This window comes from Nannobrachium achirus, assembly GCF_963921795.1.
Source record: "Nannobrachium achirus genome assembly, chromosome: 1".
NCBI lineage: Eukaryota > Metazoa > Chordata > Actinopteri > Myctophiformes > Myctophidae > Nannobrachium > Nannobrachium achirus.
In genome coordinates, this window is record NC_137810.1 from 32,487,240 (window position 1) to 32,505,516 (window position 18,277).

The 18,277-nt window shown below is 40.1% G+C and overlaps 1 protein-coding gene across 1 annotated transcript; it reads right to left on the minus strand.

The window, feature by feature from the left end:
- Positions 1-1,259: 1,259 nt before the first annotated feature.
- On the minus strand, positions 1,260-16,225 carry LOC308287156 (dual specificity protein phosphatase 22-B-like; the record flags this gene model as incomplete). The annotated part of the gene is made up of 7 exons (XM_080728276.1): positions 1,260-1,382; positions 3,749-3,920; positions 9,172-9,246; positions 9,379-9,428; positions 13,013-13,095; positions 15,994-16,027; positions 16,205-16,225. The coding sequence occupies 7 exons, from the start codon at positions 16,223-16,225 to the stop codon at positions 1,260-1,262; spliced, it is 558 nt and encodes a 185-aa protein (XP_080584402.1).
- Between the last annotated feature and the right edge of the window lie 2,052 nt (positions 16,226-18,277).

An 18,277-nucleotide genomic window follows, 5' to 3' on the forward strand; every position in this document is an offset into this window, starting at 1 on the left:
ACATGATTGATTTAAACATTATATATTTCTACTGTACAGAGCAATTCCAATATACACAACACGATTACAGACACATATCAAACAACACAATAAGTTATATAAATGTGCTTGTGTAGAGGCCAACTACAAAATAAAGGGAGTTAAATCAACTCTGAGAGTGTATTAATGCACCACAAATTGTCAATGTACACACTCACATTTTGCAGTGTTTACATAGGCCATATTTTGGGGTTCTGCTTGACTGCCCTTGCATGTTGTTTTGACAGTTGGAGGCGGAGCCAAGGCTGTGTCATCTCAAAAGAGACTTAAGACCATGACCACAAAATCCCCCATTGGCTTGACTTTACCCTATATGTGAGAGCCATACTATATAGTACAGGGGTGGGCAACTTTGATGATGGCGAGGGCCACTATATTTCCACCTTCACTCCAGAGGGCCACATTGCATATTGCTACGTCCTACTTTGTCATTCTAGTATCTCATCCAAAAGAAGCAATAATAGCAGATCTACAAGCTCAAAACGCATCGATGCGTTTTGAGCTTGTAGATCGGCTATTTTTGCTTCTTTTGAATTGGAATCCTGATTTTCTTTTGTTATTTCTTAATTGGAATCCTGAAATGTAACATTTTGATTTAATTTCAAACGCATTTAGTTATATACTCAAGAAAATACATTTTAATACTACTATACTAGTCATTAAGCTACTAATATAGACTGACGGAATTAAAACAGGTCATGTTTGAAATTGTAACAGCTGACATCAGTAATATATTCAGTATTCCGGTATTAACCTGCGGGCCGCATTAAGTGAAGGTGAGGGCCGCATGTGGCCCCCGGGCCGCCAGTTGCCCTTGTATGCTGTAGTATCACTGAACATCCACTATCCCAGCCGCTCCCCACCTGTGGGCCGATGCCCACTGGTGGCCTGTGAGGATATTACTAGTGGGCCCCCAAATAATTGGCAAAACAGTACGATTCTTATGATAATATAACATAGAAAAAAGAAAACACAACAGTGGTCAGATGGGTGGGCCGCAAACGCTTTCAAGAATTTCAAGTGGGCCCTGATCCAGAGAAGGATGTGGATGTATAGTTCAACCAAACTTCATAGTCACTGCTCATCTAGAGTGGGCTGAATGGTCAACATGAACTCCTCCTCACCGTCATTGTGTGGGAGGCACACTGGTTGCTCTAGTGTAGATTAATGGACTGGGTTGATGGAATTGTCTGCCAGGAGGGCTTTTTGACTGCAGTGGCTCATGAGTTATTTGTGGCAATGCTGTTTTCCAAGGCCTGGTTTTTGCGGACCAATAGGTTTGCGATCTCCTCGTCGTCGTTGAAAGGATTCTTCTTGTACTTGTCCGTCCACCATGCTCGATACTGGACACAGAGAGAGGGAGGAGATGCAACAAAAAGTAGAAAGGAGAGGAGAAAAAACATGAGAGACTGAAAGGTAGAAATGTAAAGTGTAATAGAATGTATCATTCTTACACAATTCTTTTGGCAGAATAAAACAAAATGAATGGCCAATAGGGATGGGTATCGTTCACCTTTGAATCGATACGATACCTTTTTCATACCTGGGAATCGATACGATACCTTTTTCGATACTATTTTCGATACTTTTTATTTAAGTTTAACTGCTCTACCGCTGCTGCGGTAGAGCAGAGGTCATGATGATGATCACACAGTGTGGCGGAGCGGAGAGTAGACGTTGGATAATCATCATAATAATAAACATTATAGGCTATTGTCGGCTATTTCCCACAGTAACGAGTGTAGCCTACTAAAGCAGTCATTAAACTCTCAGTAGCCCAACTGTTACAGATGTGACCGGCCAGGGCATGCGTTCCAGAGTATCAAAACGAGGTATCGTTCGTTTTTACGTGAAACGATACCCGATAGTATCGACGTCATGCAATCGATACCATTAAAAGTATCGCAGACTATACCCATCCCTAATGGCCAAGACAGAATTCATTTACACTGACCTGACATCACTATGATGCAAATGAATGGCCAAGACAATTAATTTGCACTGACCTGTTCTGACATCACAATGATGACTTGACCAGCTCAGCGTTCTCAACGGGCCCGGAAATTAAGGCCTTGAACTGGGTCAATATTAAGTCCATATATGGGCATTCCCAGATGATTCCCAGATGATGCCCCAACCACTTTATGCCCATATATGGAGATCCCTGATGTCATCAATATTAAGCCCATATCTGGGAAATATTCCCATGTATGGACATATTGTGACAATCTCATGTGGTCTATGACGTCAAACATCTATGATGTCAGATGTCATATTTGGGAAAATATGGCCACATTTTGGCCACATTCTGTCCAACTTAAACAACCAACCAGGTCTGCCCTTTAGGGCGTCTTACTGGTTTATATGGGCTTAAAGACGCAGTGAAATACATTTTTTGCACTTTTAGAGCATATCTGTAGTGACAATATAATGTAAAAGATAGTGGAAAATTCCTGTGGTTCAGCAAATCACAAGCCGCGGTCAACGTCTCATCTCCTATGAACACAAATTGTTTCCATAGCCGCTGCCTTGTTACAGTCTATGGGAGTGATTAATCAAAAACACCCATTATTTTTTTCTGGTGACTCATAATTCCCTCCTAATAAGTGAGCTGGCCGTATTTTATCAATAACCTTTTTATTTATTTGTAATTCTTTGGGAAAATGGAAAAAATGTAATACAATAATACATTATTAAAAATAAATGAAAAAGGTTATCGAAAAATGGCCAGCTCATGTCACATATTAGAAGGGTATTGAGTCACCAGAAAGAATAATGGGTGTTTTTGATGAATCTATCATGGTTAAAATGGAGTTTGAAGTTACAATGGGTGTGTATGGGGAATGCCAGAAAAGTCGACCTCTTTCAAAGTCGACCCCAAACTCGTTTCCCAACGGGTCTGAGGCCTTAGCTAGATGCAGAATAGACAAAAATCAAATATTTGCTTCTGGGGGTCCCTGGAACAAAATATTGTGTGATGGGGGTCCGTAGTCAAATACATATCTTTCTGGGGGTCCTTTCACATGACAAAGTTTGAGAAACACTGATGGCCACATAAGTTTTTTTCAGAAAATTGTTATGATTTAGAAGACATTTGTAGAATGTGCCTATCAGTGGTTAAGGACCCCCAAAATGACCCCCAAAATGTATTTTTGCCCGTGGACCCCCATCTCAAAATAGTTTGTTCCACGGATGGACCCCTATTGCAAACGTTTTTGTTCCAGGGACCCCCAGAAGCACAGATTTGATTTTAGTCTAATCTGCATCTAGTTTAAGGCCACAGACCCGTTGGGAAACGAGCCTGGGTCGACTTTGAAAGAGGTCGACTTATCTGGCTACCTGTATGGGGACTGGGGAGGGGCCCTGGACAGGGAGGACCAGATAACATTTACATCAAATATCTAAATACTGAATCAAGAAAATTAACAAATATTCAGGGTGTTCATAAAAGCCTGATTAGACAATAAAATGACTAAACGTTTTTTTTTTTTAAAGTGAAATATCCCTTTAGTGTCTTCAATGAGTTATGGCCCACCTACTTTTTGACTATCAAATCACATTCCTACCTGCGCTGTCCTGTCCTGTCCCGCCTTCCGGCCCGTTTAACTAGGAAATGCATCACCATAGCCTACGGAAGTGTAACAAGTGGAGCACTTCCGTTGCAGTGCGACTTTAAGTGGTCAAATTAAAACACACATTTTCTACTCACTTGTGTCAATTCATTGCTTTCAAACTCCAACAGCTGGCGGATGAAGCCCAAGTTGGGCGAAGCACACGGCCTGGCTGCCCTCACAGCAGCCAATGACTCCACCCAGCCCCGCTCCGTCACTGTCATGATGTAGGCCACAACCAGGGTCACACTACGGGACACACCTGCCACGCTGGAGGACACAACAAGTACGCTTTTTAGTTTTGATCTATTGGTTCTTAAGTGCTTCTTTTCTTGGTTTGTGTAAATAACTCAAACCCACTGGGAACTCATGTATCCCAATGACAATGTCAATTTAGGCATTTAGCAGGCACTCTTATCAACTTACCAGACTTACAAGTGCCAAATCAGAGTAAATGGCATAAACCTTAGTCAGTAAACGACAAGGCAAATAGTCACATGATGAGAAGAGTATCCCTGCTTGCATTGGTTCAAATTCCGCCACAACCATCCACCTTTTCAAATGACTATCACAATTAAAAACTAAGAAATACAAAGAAAGAAAGAGAGGTGGACTTCACTCTGCCCCAAAGAGCTTTATTATTATTACTAGAAAGGCTTCGCGCCCTGTGGGCGCTCAGGCAGGACTGCTCTATATTTGATCATCATAAGGGGTTTAGGGGCGCTCAGGCAGGACTGCTCTATATTTGATCAACATAAGGGGTTTAGGGGCGCTCAGGCAGGACTGCTCTATATTTGATCAACATAAGGGTTTAGGTTTTAATTCAGATTAAAATGTTTTCAATACCTTATTGTCAATATCTATCATGAACAAAAAGGCACACTTGGTCGGACACCAATAACTCAGGAAACAGGAACAATTGTGTAAGGTGTCCAGTGTAGTCTGGGCTGACAGTCAATACTTTTGTACTTTTACTGACGTAGCCTATATGTTGAATTGAGGACTTTTGAGTGGTGTGGGGGTGGGGGGGGGGGCTGTAGGCAAATTTGCGAGGTTGTTGTATCTAGACTGATTGATTGATTGTAGAGTTTAGCACTGTTTGCAATAGAAGACGCAGTTACAATACACAACATTGGCACACACACACAGTCCCATTTCGCGAGCCACCCGTGGGTCGAGACCCACACAGTACTTGGGAAACAATGCTTAAAACATCATACTCACGCAGCTTTATAGACGCTGTCTGTATCTGTGCTCTCTCTATCTCCGAGGCATGAACGCACACTCACTCATTCACTCACTCACACACGCGACGCAAGCGAAAAGCGGTTGTCCGTGGTGTAACCTACTTATTATAACTCTATGGGTGTAACATGTTGAAAATTTTAAAATATCCGTGCCGTGTGGCAAGTGACGTTGCAAATGCATCATCCCAATGAGCAAACCTCCTTTGTTACAGAGGTTGAGTAGGTATCGGCGTTATGTCGCTGTACTGTCTGGGTATATAGGTGAAGTGAATGAATAGGCTATCAGCCTCTCACCAAATCTGTCATGTGTGCGCACTATAGCCCATGCAGGGACTCATGGGTTACGCGAGGCTACAGCAAGAGTGGACACTGTCTATTGACAAACTATTGGTCCCGTTTGAGCTACTCTGTTCTGTTGTGCTGGTCTCACTCTGCTCATTGATACTTTTACTTCAGTCTAAAATGTCCACCACTGATTTCACACGTTACGTGTTCACTTTCAACATGAAGGCAAATGAAATGGCAGCTTTTAATCTATGCATAAGGATAACACTTGTCGAGTTACGTTCTAGACTCGCATAGAAACACGACACATATTCGGTAACACTTCCCAACTTCAGGTCTCAAGTAAAAGTACAAAAGTATCGCTACCAACGTACCATGCTTGTTATTAACGGACTACACAAACACACGTGTGTCTCGTCAAACATCGCTGTTTTTAGGTGATTCACACATCCAGCATAGAGGTTAATGTTGTACTTGGATCCATTCCACGCGCAATGTAAGTAGTGGGAGAGGGGTAGCCTATATTCCAGCTCACTGTCTCCCTCCCTCCCTCTCCCTCTCCCTCTCTCTCGGAGGAAGGGGGGGGGGGGGGGGGGGGGGCAGTCTCGCTGCGTCGCTGCTTGAGGCTTGAAGCAAACTGTAACCTGATACATTCGTGACGAAAATTGCGTAGGAGAACTTCCGGGAAAGATATGCTCAGTAAACTTACACATTACTTTTGTACAAAGTGTACATCGTGCAAATACCATAGCTTCAGGAGAAGCAGCTAAGAACATTCGGGTAAAAAGGCGCGTTTTTTGTGCAAAAGGTGGAGTCTTTAGAAGCAGTGTAAATGTGATTCTATCGCGGAATTGCCTAAAAATAATCGAAAAATAATCGCTGTGAATTAGTAGTAGGGATTATTAATGTTCTTTTTTTTCTGGAATAAAAATATAAATTAAATGTATAGTTTACAGCACCAGGCAAAATAATTATCTAAAATGTGTATACACAGGAAGTGTTGCTCAGAATGGCATCTCAATCACACTCTAAGAAAGGATTCTGTGACCGAGTAAATAGCACTATTAGAAAAAGTTATATTTACTCAATAAAATCACTGAATATCATGTATGTGATTGTTTGAGTAGGTCACACCAAACAAAATGAGTAAAAATCCAACTGTTCTTTTTGAGTTAGATGTACATATATTATTTGAGTTAATTTCATGAGAATAAATTAGTATTTGACCAACTGATTGTATTCATGAATTATACTCAATTTGTTTTGGTAATTTTCCTTCATAATATTTGAGTATGGAGTACTTATATGGATCAATTTAAAAAGACCCTTAATTATTATTCATTCCAACTTAATAATCTTTCATCTCTCACAACAACTTAAACAATTGAGTAGATTATGACTAAGATTCAAAATTGTACACAAGGGTTCATGGGAAAAAAAGGGTTCATGGGAAAATTCTACTGGAACATTCTGTCAACAAACAGCAGCAGCACACATCTTCTTCAACAAGAAACCTGGAGAGTGTTTGCAAATATTGGTAAGTAGATTTACTGTATCTTTGTGCATATAGGCTACACAAATGTATTGGGTATAACTTATGTTATTTACAAAGGTTTGCAGCTAGTTAAGGTTACAGTGAGAGGAATGTGCAAGCCCTCTAGTCATTGTGACTTTTTGCATTTATTACAAGCTATGCACAGCTGCATACAATGGTGTGTACAATGAAGATAAAATGCACAGGTATAGGCCTACATTATTATCTACATGTCTTCTTTTTTACTCTCTTCCCCTCATCTCTGTCTTCCAGGTTAGTGCAAAGTTCAGGATGATCACCACACTGAATCTTGAGCCAAAATGTATGGCAATGTTGGACTTCTATACCCCCAAACTACTGTCCATGTTCCAGTCCAAGAAGGGCAGTTTGGGCACAAATGAGTATTGTACTTCAGGTATGAAACTTTCATTTACTCTAACTGCTTTAATTATATTTCACCTGGCTAATGACAATAATTACTATATTAATTTATGCTAAACTCATCTTTATCCCCTGCAACTCTCTCTCTCCTGATTATTCATTTCTAAATGTATGTCTTAATAGCTACTAAGGCAGAGAGGAATCCCCAATCAACGAACACGAGAGGTCATCATCCGATGTCTCATCGACCATCTGGAAGAAGATAGTGTCAAGATCAAGGACTTTCAAGTTAGTAAAATAAATGTTTTGACGTTTTAATGTCATCGTGGATGAGACCATCACATGCAAAGGAACAGCATAGTGATGTCCAGAGAATGAGGTTGTGACATTGGCTGAATGGCTGTTGCATCCGTTGCATGTCTGGTCCAACTGATTAAAGATTATGCCCAGGGCTGCATGTGTGGAGACAGCTAGGATTGCTCAATGTGTGTCTGTGTGTCTTGTAACATTTAGCCTGAAAGTGAGCTCTAAACAATTATCTTCACAATGTGTGCAGGAAGGAAGCTGCTGGTGCACCTGTCAGAGTAGAAGAGAAGTTGACAGAGGAGGTGATGATGAAGATGAAGATCTACCTGCTGCAGAACCAAGAGAACTCAATGAATGAACCTACTGATGTAGGTATTGTGATTAAGGGCATCACTGCCCTCAACAATCTTGGGGGTCTGCTGCTATCTGTTGGGACTGTTCTATGCCTTTAATCTGAGATACCCCAAGAACCTCAGATATGGTCTTGAGATGTTCCAAAAAGTACTAGTTGAGTTGGATCCTGGACACCTTTCAGCCAAAGTTCAGAGACTGAAAAAATGTCTGCTTGCCGACTACTGTTCAGCAAGATGCTCTCAGAAAGTGGGTATAACCTACTGAAAGTGGATTTATTGTCAAAACAGCATTTTTGCAATGGTATTTGTTGCTGATAGTAATTAGTTAATGTAAAGTGTTTTGTTTCTGGTGCATTCGAGTCATAATGCAAACAGGTCAGTTTAGCATATAGACATTACACGTGTGCATAGTCAATATGTTTAAATGTTGAGCTACTGTAAATGCTTATTTATTATTTCATATTCCAAGTTGTGATTTTCTTTCATGCCAAATGGCCTCTGACTGTCTTTAATGTATTTTGTGGTTATGACTTACTGTTCATTTGATGGGCTCATTGTTCTTATGGTGCATAATGTTTGACAGACTGCTTACTTACAGTATGCACAGTTCAATTAGAGGTACTTATATACAGTATTGTGAACACACACTGCTCTTTAGTAAACAGAATTTTAAAAGTGTCAGGGATACCCCTTTCCTGATCATTATCTTTAAACATATTGTTTTTGCAGGCATTGTTGCATGTCATTTACATATACTAAAGTATGTTGAATGTTCATACTTGATGTGGTGTTACACTGGTCACAATTAGTTGATTAAAAACATAATTATCTGCATAATTATTTCATGTGTATTCATTTGACATCATGTACTCCTGGAGTAAAAGGTAAAGTAAATGAAAGGGGTAAATGGTACTATATGAATTAAATCAATAAAAGTAAATGAATAAAGTAAATGTGACATATTTGTTTTGTTAAATCATACTCTAATATTCAATTAGATCTACTTAATATTTCAATGTATTTACTTGTAGTCTTTTGTGGCATTGACTGAATAATTTAATTATATCTACTCAATTTCTTTAGGTCATTGTACTCAATTTTAGTTGTTAATAAGTACGTAAAAGTTTTGGTTACTTTTACTCAAATTAATTGAGTATCATCTACCTGATTTCATAACAGTAATATTTACTCAATATTTTTGAGTGTAAAAATGTTTCACCAATAAAATTGAGTAGAGCCTAGTTTTTGTTTTTAGAGTGCAGTCAACTAGGATTTTTTTTTCTTCTAACCTTTGTTTTTCATGTGATATTTAGATGTACTGTATAGTGTATAGCCTCCTCTAGTACAGTTTAATTAACCCTGGAACATGCAGTTTACATTCTACCAATACAGTTCTGGTGTGGTTTCTATCTCACCAGTGGACAAGGCAGCCTTCTCCTTTAAGTCGGCACTCATGGATAAACACGATGCTTTCTTTGAAGTGTTTGATTCTGATGAGAAAAAAACACAAAAAAAAAACACAACCTTACTGCAGAACATAACATGGTCAAGAAATACATATTGTAATAGTCATATATCTCTATTGTCAGCACACAGTAATCCTGTAGAAGCGGGATACTTACAAGTTTTGCCTAGAGTGGTCACCAGCAGATATACATAGATATGATAACTCCTGGAGGGAGAAAAATAAATGCTGTCACATTATGAAATATACTCCTAAGTGTAATAATAATAACCAGTAAGGGCGTTTTTTTTTTAGTTTTTAGTTTTAGTTTTTGTCAAACTGTTTGAACAGACTCTTAAACATCTTGGCCATTTGAGGGCTATTATCCTCATGTTATTGGACAGCCCCCAAAATCTGATATCCTGTGGACATGTTCAGCCATGATTGATCACTGTGTGTGTGTGTGTGTGTGTGTGTGTGTGTGTGTGTGTGTGTGTGTGTGTGTGTGTGTGTGTGTGTGTGTGTGTGTGTGTGTGTGTGTGTGTGTGTGCGTGCGCGCGTGCGTGCGTGCGTGCGTGCGTGCGCGTGCGTGCGTGCGAGAGAGAGAGAGAGAGAGAGATTGGGTAATGTGCACCTGACAGCTGACGGTGCGTGCCGTGCATAGCCCCAGTAGACAGAGAAACCACCTTGTCCCTAAATGACTACCTCAGCAAACACCCCAGAGCCCTCTGGGACACACTGAGACACAGGGGTCCATATAGGCCAGCACAAACTACCACACAGCACAGTATATATGCACACACGTCACACACCAACACAAATATAGTTTCCCGACCACACCTTTGCAATGTGCATGCCTATACCACCTTTGTCCATCCAGAATATGGACCGAACAGTACATTTTATTTAATTTATTTTCTACACGCAATACATTTAACAGTGCTTGTAGAAGCGCAGCCAGCCGTATAAAAAACATCCCTCGCTCTGTCTGTAAACGCTGAGGCACCTTCCAAGAAATCAACCCTTAAACAGGTTGACTGTTGGGTATGCAAATAGGCCGTCCATCTGGCCAGTACGCTGCAGTCACAAAATAGACCTGAGTCATCATCGTGTGACTTTACAAACTATGTCACATCTTGTAACTAGTTAACAGATCAAACTCTGCAGTGCGGTGACAGAACGAGCATTAACCACTTAAGCTGTACAGTGTGTATGATGAATAGCAAAAATAGCCAATCTACAAGCTCACAGCACGTCACAATAAGCTTGTAGAGCTGCTGTTTTTAAAAATAACTGTGTAGTGTAATAAGTAGGCACAGCAGATAAGGAGTGACAGCATGTATCCAGTGTGTCCGTATACTGTCACATCATTTGTGGCAAAACCTTTTGAAAGGTTTTGGTGGTTGACCAGTCTGGGTAGTGATACTGTTGTAAAGGTTGCTGTTTCTCTTTAGTAGTGAAAATATGCTGACATGCAGCCATTGGATAGAGAGAGCAGACAGAAATGTCTAAATGGCTGGTAGGCTTGCTTTCAATGAGAAAAGATGAAAGTTGTGAAAGAAGCAAGTAAAGATGTCAGCTGCATTCTGATAATACAGAGGTCAAATGTCAAACAACAGATGGGTGAAATCTGGTGACATGACAGTTTCGTTTTTTCTTTATTTCTTTATTTTTGACTTGACCAATTCGCCCACATATACATCACTGTCACTGCGGGGACTGCCCATAAGTCCGACATCTCATTACTCTGACTACGTGGCTATGCATACTACTTGTTGGTCTTGAGGAGCGTGTAGACCAGGGGTTCCCAAACGTTTTTGTCTCAGGGCACCCCATAAATATCTTTTTAATCCGAGGCACCCCTACATTATAATTTTCACTCCCGCCTTAAATTTATAGCATATCGTCGTTGTCGGGTGGAAACCAAACCGTTCGTTTTGTATTTATCATCTATAAAATGTACTAAACTAGTGAAAACAGCAGATCTACAAGCACACAACGCCTCGCATCGTGAGGCGTTGTGTGCTTGTAGATCTGCTGTTTTCACTAGTTTTGTGCGACAGAGGTTTCTGCCTGACAGTGATGATATTTTAGTGATTATGTTGCGAGGAAAACGTTGAGATAATATCCATTTTGGTTAGAACTGACTGAAAATAACTTTGTACTTCAAATTTAAAATGACACTAAATATTTCTTCAAGTGTCCAAATAAATTCCAAATATTATCAAATGATCTCGCGGCACCCCTGGACTGCCGTCGTGGCACCCCAGGGTGCCCCGTCACCCACTTTGAAAACCCCTGGTGTAGACAACATGTGTCCTCCGATACACGTGGGGTCGCCAGCTGCTTCTTTTCACCTGACAGTGAGGAGTTTTACTGGCGAACACAATTATCCCACACAGTTCCGCTTCCTCCTGAACAGGCACCCTCCCCTGCCGGCTTCCAACCCGCGAATGCAGCCCACTGTGTGCACCATGGAGGAATCGCACAGTGATGGGCAGGAACTCAACACCTGCACCACCCAAACACCCTGACACAACATTTTTGTTGGCTGCAAAGTATGCACATCTATAAGTTGACTCATCCAAAATTGTTCAACATCTTAGGAATATACAGCAAAGAAACTTAAACGACACTGTGCCAAAAAAGAAGAAAATGGTCTTCATACGTTCTAACATTGTTTTCGGAATATGATGTTCCACTTTTATCTATTTTTTTGTTTTACATAATTAGGTTTCTTAATCAGTGCTTTGTCATCATTTCAAGCAACAAATCGCAGCTGTGATGAAATACATCAAAATATTTCTCCCATACAACTCCCCAAGACAGCTGAACCCCCGACTGCTCCAGTGGAGCAGTGGTAAACGGTATAAGAGTGGTTGCACTGGTCAGCTCCCAGGTTAATGTCTGTGTGTGTCTGTGTGTGAATGTGAAGCAGGGCGTTCTTGAGAATTAGAATTAGTTCTCGGTGAACCTCCCCTGGGTAAATAAAGGTTAAAAAAACAAAACAAAGAAACACTACATTATAGAAATGGAAATCACCCAGAACAAGTAACAACTTTCTCGTCCCCTGTGAACATGTGTTAGTATGAGGTTTGTCAGTACAAACATTTTAATCTCGCAGGATATGAAAAACTAGAAACCTTGTAAAGAAGTTGCACTTTCAAATCTTTATGGACATGCAGGTTGCAGGCTGATTGAGACAAAATAATGTGGGTTAGATTATTATAGCCTATTTATCTATTCATCTATAGGCGCTTAAGGCATTTTGGGAATGCATTTTATTGGAAAAACAGCATGCTCTTATAAATTATTTGTCATTTAATTTATCAATATATCCTAGCGTAATATCAGCTACTGCTGATCACTACAGGTGAATTCCCAGTCTGAGACTGATACTACGAGTCAAAAGTACTTTCCCTGCAACATTTTAAATAAGAAAGTCTGACTTTCACATCAGTGCCATTGTCTAATCCGTCATGTTAACAAAAGACACATTGTAAGAACGCCAAACCTGAACAACATATAGTCCACTATATTGTTTTACATTGCCAATTCACATAGAGAAGTGTGCGTGCGTGGCTGCGTGCGTGCGTGCGTGCGTGCGTGCGTGTTCTTTGATAAAGGCCACCAGACAGAGTAGAGTCTAGACTAGAGAAGTCTATGGCGGACATTAGCCAGTCCTCCTTCCACTGTCCCTTCATACCAGAATAGTAACAGGTGCATTACACAGCATTTAAGCCTTCCAGTGTGCAGCATGTGGTCAGTAACTCTGTGTCAAGGTCAGACAGGCAGACATGGTGGAGTCTCACCTCCAGCATGGGTGCAGCTTTGTCATGGATAGAGAGGATGTGGGTGATGTTGTGCCGTGCCAGCAGCTCCCTGTCTTGAGAATCTGGGGATCGCAAGAAAAACAACAGGAGTCTCAAGTCACCACCTCCCTCCAATCACAAATCACCCCACCTAACCCACAACTAAATAAAGACTTTTCTCCGTGCCAACAACACCCTGCAGACACTCCCCATATATAATGTCCCAAGCAAATATGGCCTTATAGGTCTGCTCTTATTTTGAACTGAAAGAAAAACCGGAAAACCAGCGTTTCTAAAACAGCCCAACACCTTGGCCCAAAGCAAGAAACAGTAAATGTTCTAATCAAATTTTGTTCCTTAAAAGGAAGCCAAGCTAGGGCAGATGTGCCCATGGCAATGTTTCTCATGCTTTGCACGTTTTGCAGCATGCTGATGCGATCTATACATGCCCAGCCAGGGCTAAACCCTCTGTCAAATCTGTTTGAAAATTAGGCCCATTCCTAAACTGAAATAAATAAACCAAAAAAAGTTTTTTTGTAAAAACTGTCTATAGACTTCAACAAAGTATATTAGGTTTGAGGGTATGGATTATTTTAAAAAGGTCAAATGCAAATGGTCAATGTCTATGCACGACATGCAGAAGGTTTTACCAGGTTTCTAGGTCAGATAATGAAGTGCATGTCCTCTAGTAGTGTGTAGTTGTTGTCTATAAGATAAATGGGATTAGGGAAACCCTGGAGGTGCTGATGTTCTGTTAGAGCTGGTGACAGGATACTGGCGGTCGGCCGTCTCCCACCAATATAACAGTCACCCTACACCAACTGTTCAGCTCCTCTCGGCTTTACATGTTTAGAGTCGGAAAGGGTAGCCAAGAAACACGGCTTGATAGCAAGCACACGGCCACACGCACACTCAGCTGTTAAAATAATATTACAATATATGATGAGCAAAGCTCGAATGTCAATATAAGCATTGGTGGCATTTGTGAAATGGATGGAACAGCATCATTAAGACATTTCCTGACACAGTTTCTCAAACTTTTCCTATGTAAAGAAGTTAAGTTCTTCATAAACAGTGCAGTCTCTGGTACACAGGATTAAGTGGTGAAAAGTAACTAATGACATTTTTTCATGTAGGCCTACTGCAGGGATATTTCACTTTCAAAAAAACTTTTGGTAATTTTATCATCTAATCAGGCTTTTATGAATACCCTGAACAGTTTTTAATTAGCTTGATTGAATATTTAGATATTTGATGTAAATGTCCATATCCAGGCCCCCCACACACACCCATTGTAACTTCAAACTTCATTTTAACCATGATAGATTCATTAAAAACACCCATTATTTTTTCTGGTGACTCATACTACCCTCCTAATATGTGAGCAGGCCGTGTTATTTCGATAACTTTTTTCATTTGTTTAATAATTATTTTTTTGTATTTCATTTTTTCCATTTCCCCAAATAATTATTAAAAATAAATGAAAAAAGTTATCGAAAAAACACGGCCTGCTCACGTATTAGGAGGGTAGTATGAGTCACCAGAAAAAACAATGGGTGTTTTTAATGAATCTATCATGGTTAAAATGAAGTTTGAAGTTACAATGGGTGTGTATGTGGAGAGAGGCCCTTCCACTGCTCCCTGTTGAAAGTGTAATATCCCTTTAAGCCCTATTTTACACTTTGACTATTCTAAAATAGTCAACCTCCAAGTACTTGTAGATCATCTATTTTCAAAGAAAGTTTGAAAAATTATGATTACTTTTAAGATTTTAGAAATTGTGAATACAGGACTTTTAATTATAACAGTATTGTAGTATTTCTACATTGTGGTATTGCTTAAAAAACAGTACTTGTTCCACCGCTGTGTGGTACAGAAGATCAACAACCTTATTATCACAGAGTGTCAGTTCTTAGGAAAGGTGTTGAGTGGAGAGTCTACAAGGGACACCCCCACGTGAAGGGGGAACCCCTCCCACAACCATGAGCCTACAAACAACCATCCCTGAAAGTAATCTATTTTCTCCAACTGCTGACGAAGGCTTTAAGGTCCTTAAAAGGTGTCTCTCCACCAAACAGACTACTACACACCACCGGGGGCAAGTTTTCTGTGTTTATTCAGAACTAGGTTGATTTATTATCACCACATCAGCTATAGTTTTCACACAAAATACTTACCTTACCTATTCTGACCTGGGTGTGTCATAAGACTCTGGGTGATTGGTGCTATTTAATATGAGTTAACTTCATCAAGTGTCCCGCTAGCCAATCACAGAACGTCCTGCAAAGTTTGGTCAATGGGACCCTGGGCGAAGAACAAACTTTGAGCCGTTTGTGCCAATATGTAGGCCATATCTAGGCCACATGTAGGCCACACTTCAGTTTACTTTAGGTCCCGGACATTTCCCTTTTACGTACAAACTTGGAGCCGTTTGTGCCAAGATGTAGGCCATACTGTATCTAGGCCACGCTTCAGTTTACTTTAGGTCCCGGACATTTCCCTTTTACGTACAACAAATTTGGAGCTGTTTGTGCCAAGATATAGGCCCTATCTAGGCCAGATGTAGGCCACGTTTCAGTTTACTTTAGGGCCCAGACATTCTTCGGGAACCGGACAAAGCCAAAGTTGGAGCTTAGCTCTTCCAGGAGCACCGCTCGAAAATATGAGAACATTCCTTGAAAATATCAGTTCACAGATCACGACACGTTTTGCTGTGATACCTATTGTGAGCTTGTAGATCGGCTATTTTTGGCAAAGAGATTTGGTGTGGAAGGAGAGGACCAAGTAGGCTACAGACCCCTGAGGGACCCCGATCAACAAAGTAGGGTTTAAGTGGTTCATATTGTCTATAGAAACAGAGCTCAGTGCTGCATGTCACCACATGTCGCTTCACAGGAGGAACTGAAACGCTCTGTTAGATTGCCATAACAATAAATCATTTATATTCAGAAATTACGTGGAATAAGTGGGTGGTACTTTACCTTTGAAGTTTCCTAGATAAAGATCCGGCAGGACCTTAAGTAAGATAGAAACTAAGGTTAGAAACGTAACAATCGTAAGTCATGTTGAACTTATAAACTTTCACTTTCCAAACACTTAATGTAATGTTAAACATTGTTATACGTTATAAGTTGTTGTCATGTCAGTATTATAATTTATTTAAGTGCTGGGATCCAGTTCAATGTACTGTACCTTGCTCATTCCTTTACCCATGTCCAAAAAACCTTTAAAATAATTAATAAAAAAAAAAAGCAAAGCACATGAAGTTGAGTTCCTCAATTTAACTCCCAGATTAGACCATTCTCCACCCAGTAGCCTTTTTGTTGAAGCTGCTCAAATTCAAATTCCTCAAAGTAGAATAATCCGGTGCTCCGGTATTGCGTTGCAGCAGTACAGCCCAACTCAACAGGTAGATCATTTAGAGATTTGACATGTGCCATGTCTTTTGGTAGTCTCCTCCATAGAAAGTGCTCTGAGTGTGACCTGGGGCATAATAAAGCTCTCAACAAGTCTGGTTCATGGCTTGAGTGCAAGTTAATTCAGAATACGCTGGTTTGGGATGACGCAATGTGACCTTCGCAGAGCAACGCCTTCTTGGATATATATTTAGCCCACCAGGGATAGGTCATGGGACAGTCACATACCAACCACAAGATGGTTGAGGGCCATTCCGTCCTGGCACTTCAGGGCAGAGGAGGACAGAGCCAATAGCGAGTACTGTATATGAGGTAGTGGCAGCTGGCCATATTTGGAGCAATGACCTCTGAGGGAAGGAAAAGGCAAAATGGTATATGTCATTTTGGCCAGTTGTTTGGGTGGGCTTATGCATTTAAAGGACTAAGCTTGAATGTATACAAAGTTATTGCCAGACCCATGAAATGGGTAGGCCTACATAAGCAAATGTCGGTCTGTCCGGGTTTTCTATATAAAGGGTATATATGATGATGACATGATGATGACATGCCTACAAAAGGCATGATGTCATAAATGATGATGACAGACAGGGGTCTGGCACAACCAGGTTGACCTGGTCTAGTTTTGATGTATGTTTACTTCATGGAAATATGATTGATCTGGACTCATTGAACAATGAGCATACTGTAACACAAATGATAGCCTATACAGGTGCATGAAACAATTATATTATGGCCTATATTACTTTTCTAACGAGAGAATGCTGATGTTTTTTTGTTTTGTTTGTTTGTGTTTTATCTGTCTGTCATTTAATGTTGTATGAATTGAGTAAAAAGGGACCCCAATGCAAACAAGCCTAAAGGCTTTCCTGTGGTCTTTATCCTTTTAGTTGACCTTGTATCAGTGAACTGTACTGACTTGTAAGTTTTCCTATGCAAACTTCTAAACCTTTATTTAATATTCAATCAATCAATCGATTATTACTTCTCCATGCCTTGCGCTTTCATCCATAGTTCCCCTGTAGTTGTCAACACGGACATTCTACCACGTTCTTGTAATTTTACTCACAAATCCCCCATTAGGCTGTGTAATGAGCTGTTTTTGTTTGTTTTTGCTTTTGATGATGATGATGATGATGATAATGATGATGAGATAATGGAATTGATTGGACATTCAACAGAATGTGATTTTGTTTTATCATGTGACTTACAGTAAATGTTACACACACCTTCTTCACACCTCCTGTTCAGCGAGGTATTTTTAGCGCAGTTTGTTTTGTCTTGGGTTCCTGTGTGTGGTTTGGTTTGCCATGACAAGCAGAGAGTGGAGGCGTTTACAAAAAGCTGTCTGTCACTGTGGCTCACACATTCATTGATGATTATTAGAATCTTTACGCACGCTACGCATCTTGGATTTAGGATCCAAGTGCACGCGCATGATGCAGATGCTGTCTCTATTAATTAAGACAAACCTTAAGTTTGATATTCATATTGTTACCAATATTGTTACTAGTGTTACAACTTATCGTAGCCTACTTGTTTCCTACCTGTTATCTTTGTTTCATCCTTGAATGACAATGAATGACAACTGAATTTGATGGATAAATAGGCCTAAAGGTCTATCTATCAGTGGTGTAAAGTAACTTAGTACATTTACTCAAGTACTTAAGTACACTTTTGAGGTATTTGTAGCCAACTTTACTTGAGTATTTCCAATTCCAATTTCCAATACTTTTACTTCTATTCCACTACTTCTTGGATCCAAATGTTGTACTTTTACTCCACTACAATTATTTGAAAACTTTAGTTGCCAGTTACTTTTTTATTGTGATTATTATTACAAAAATACATT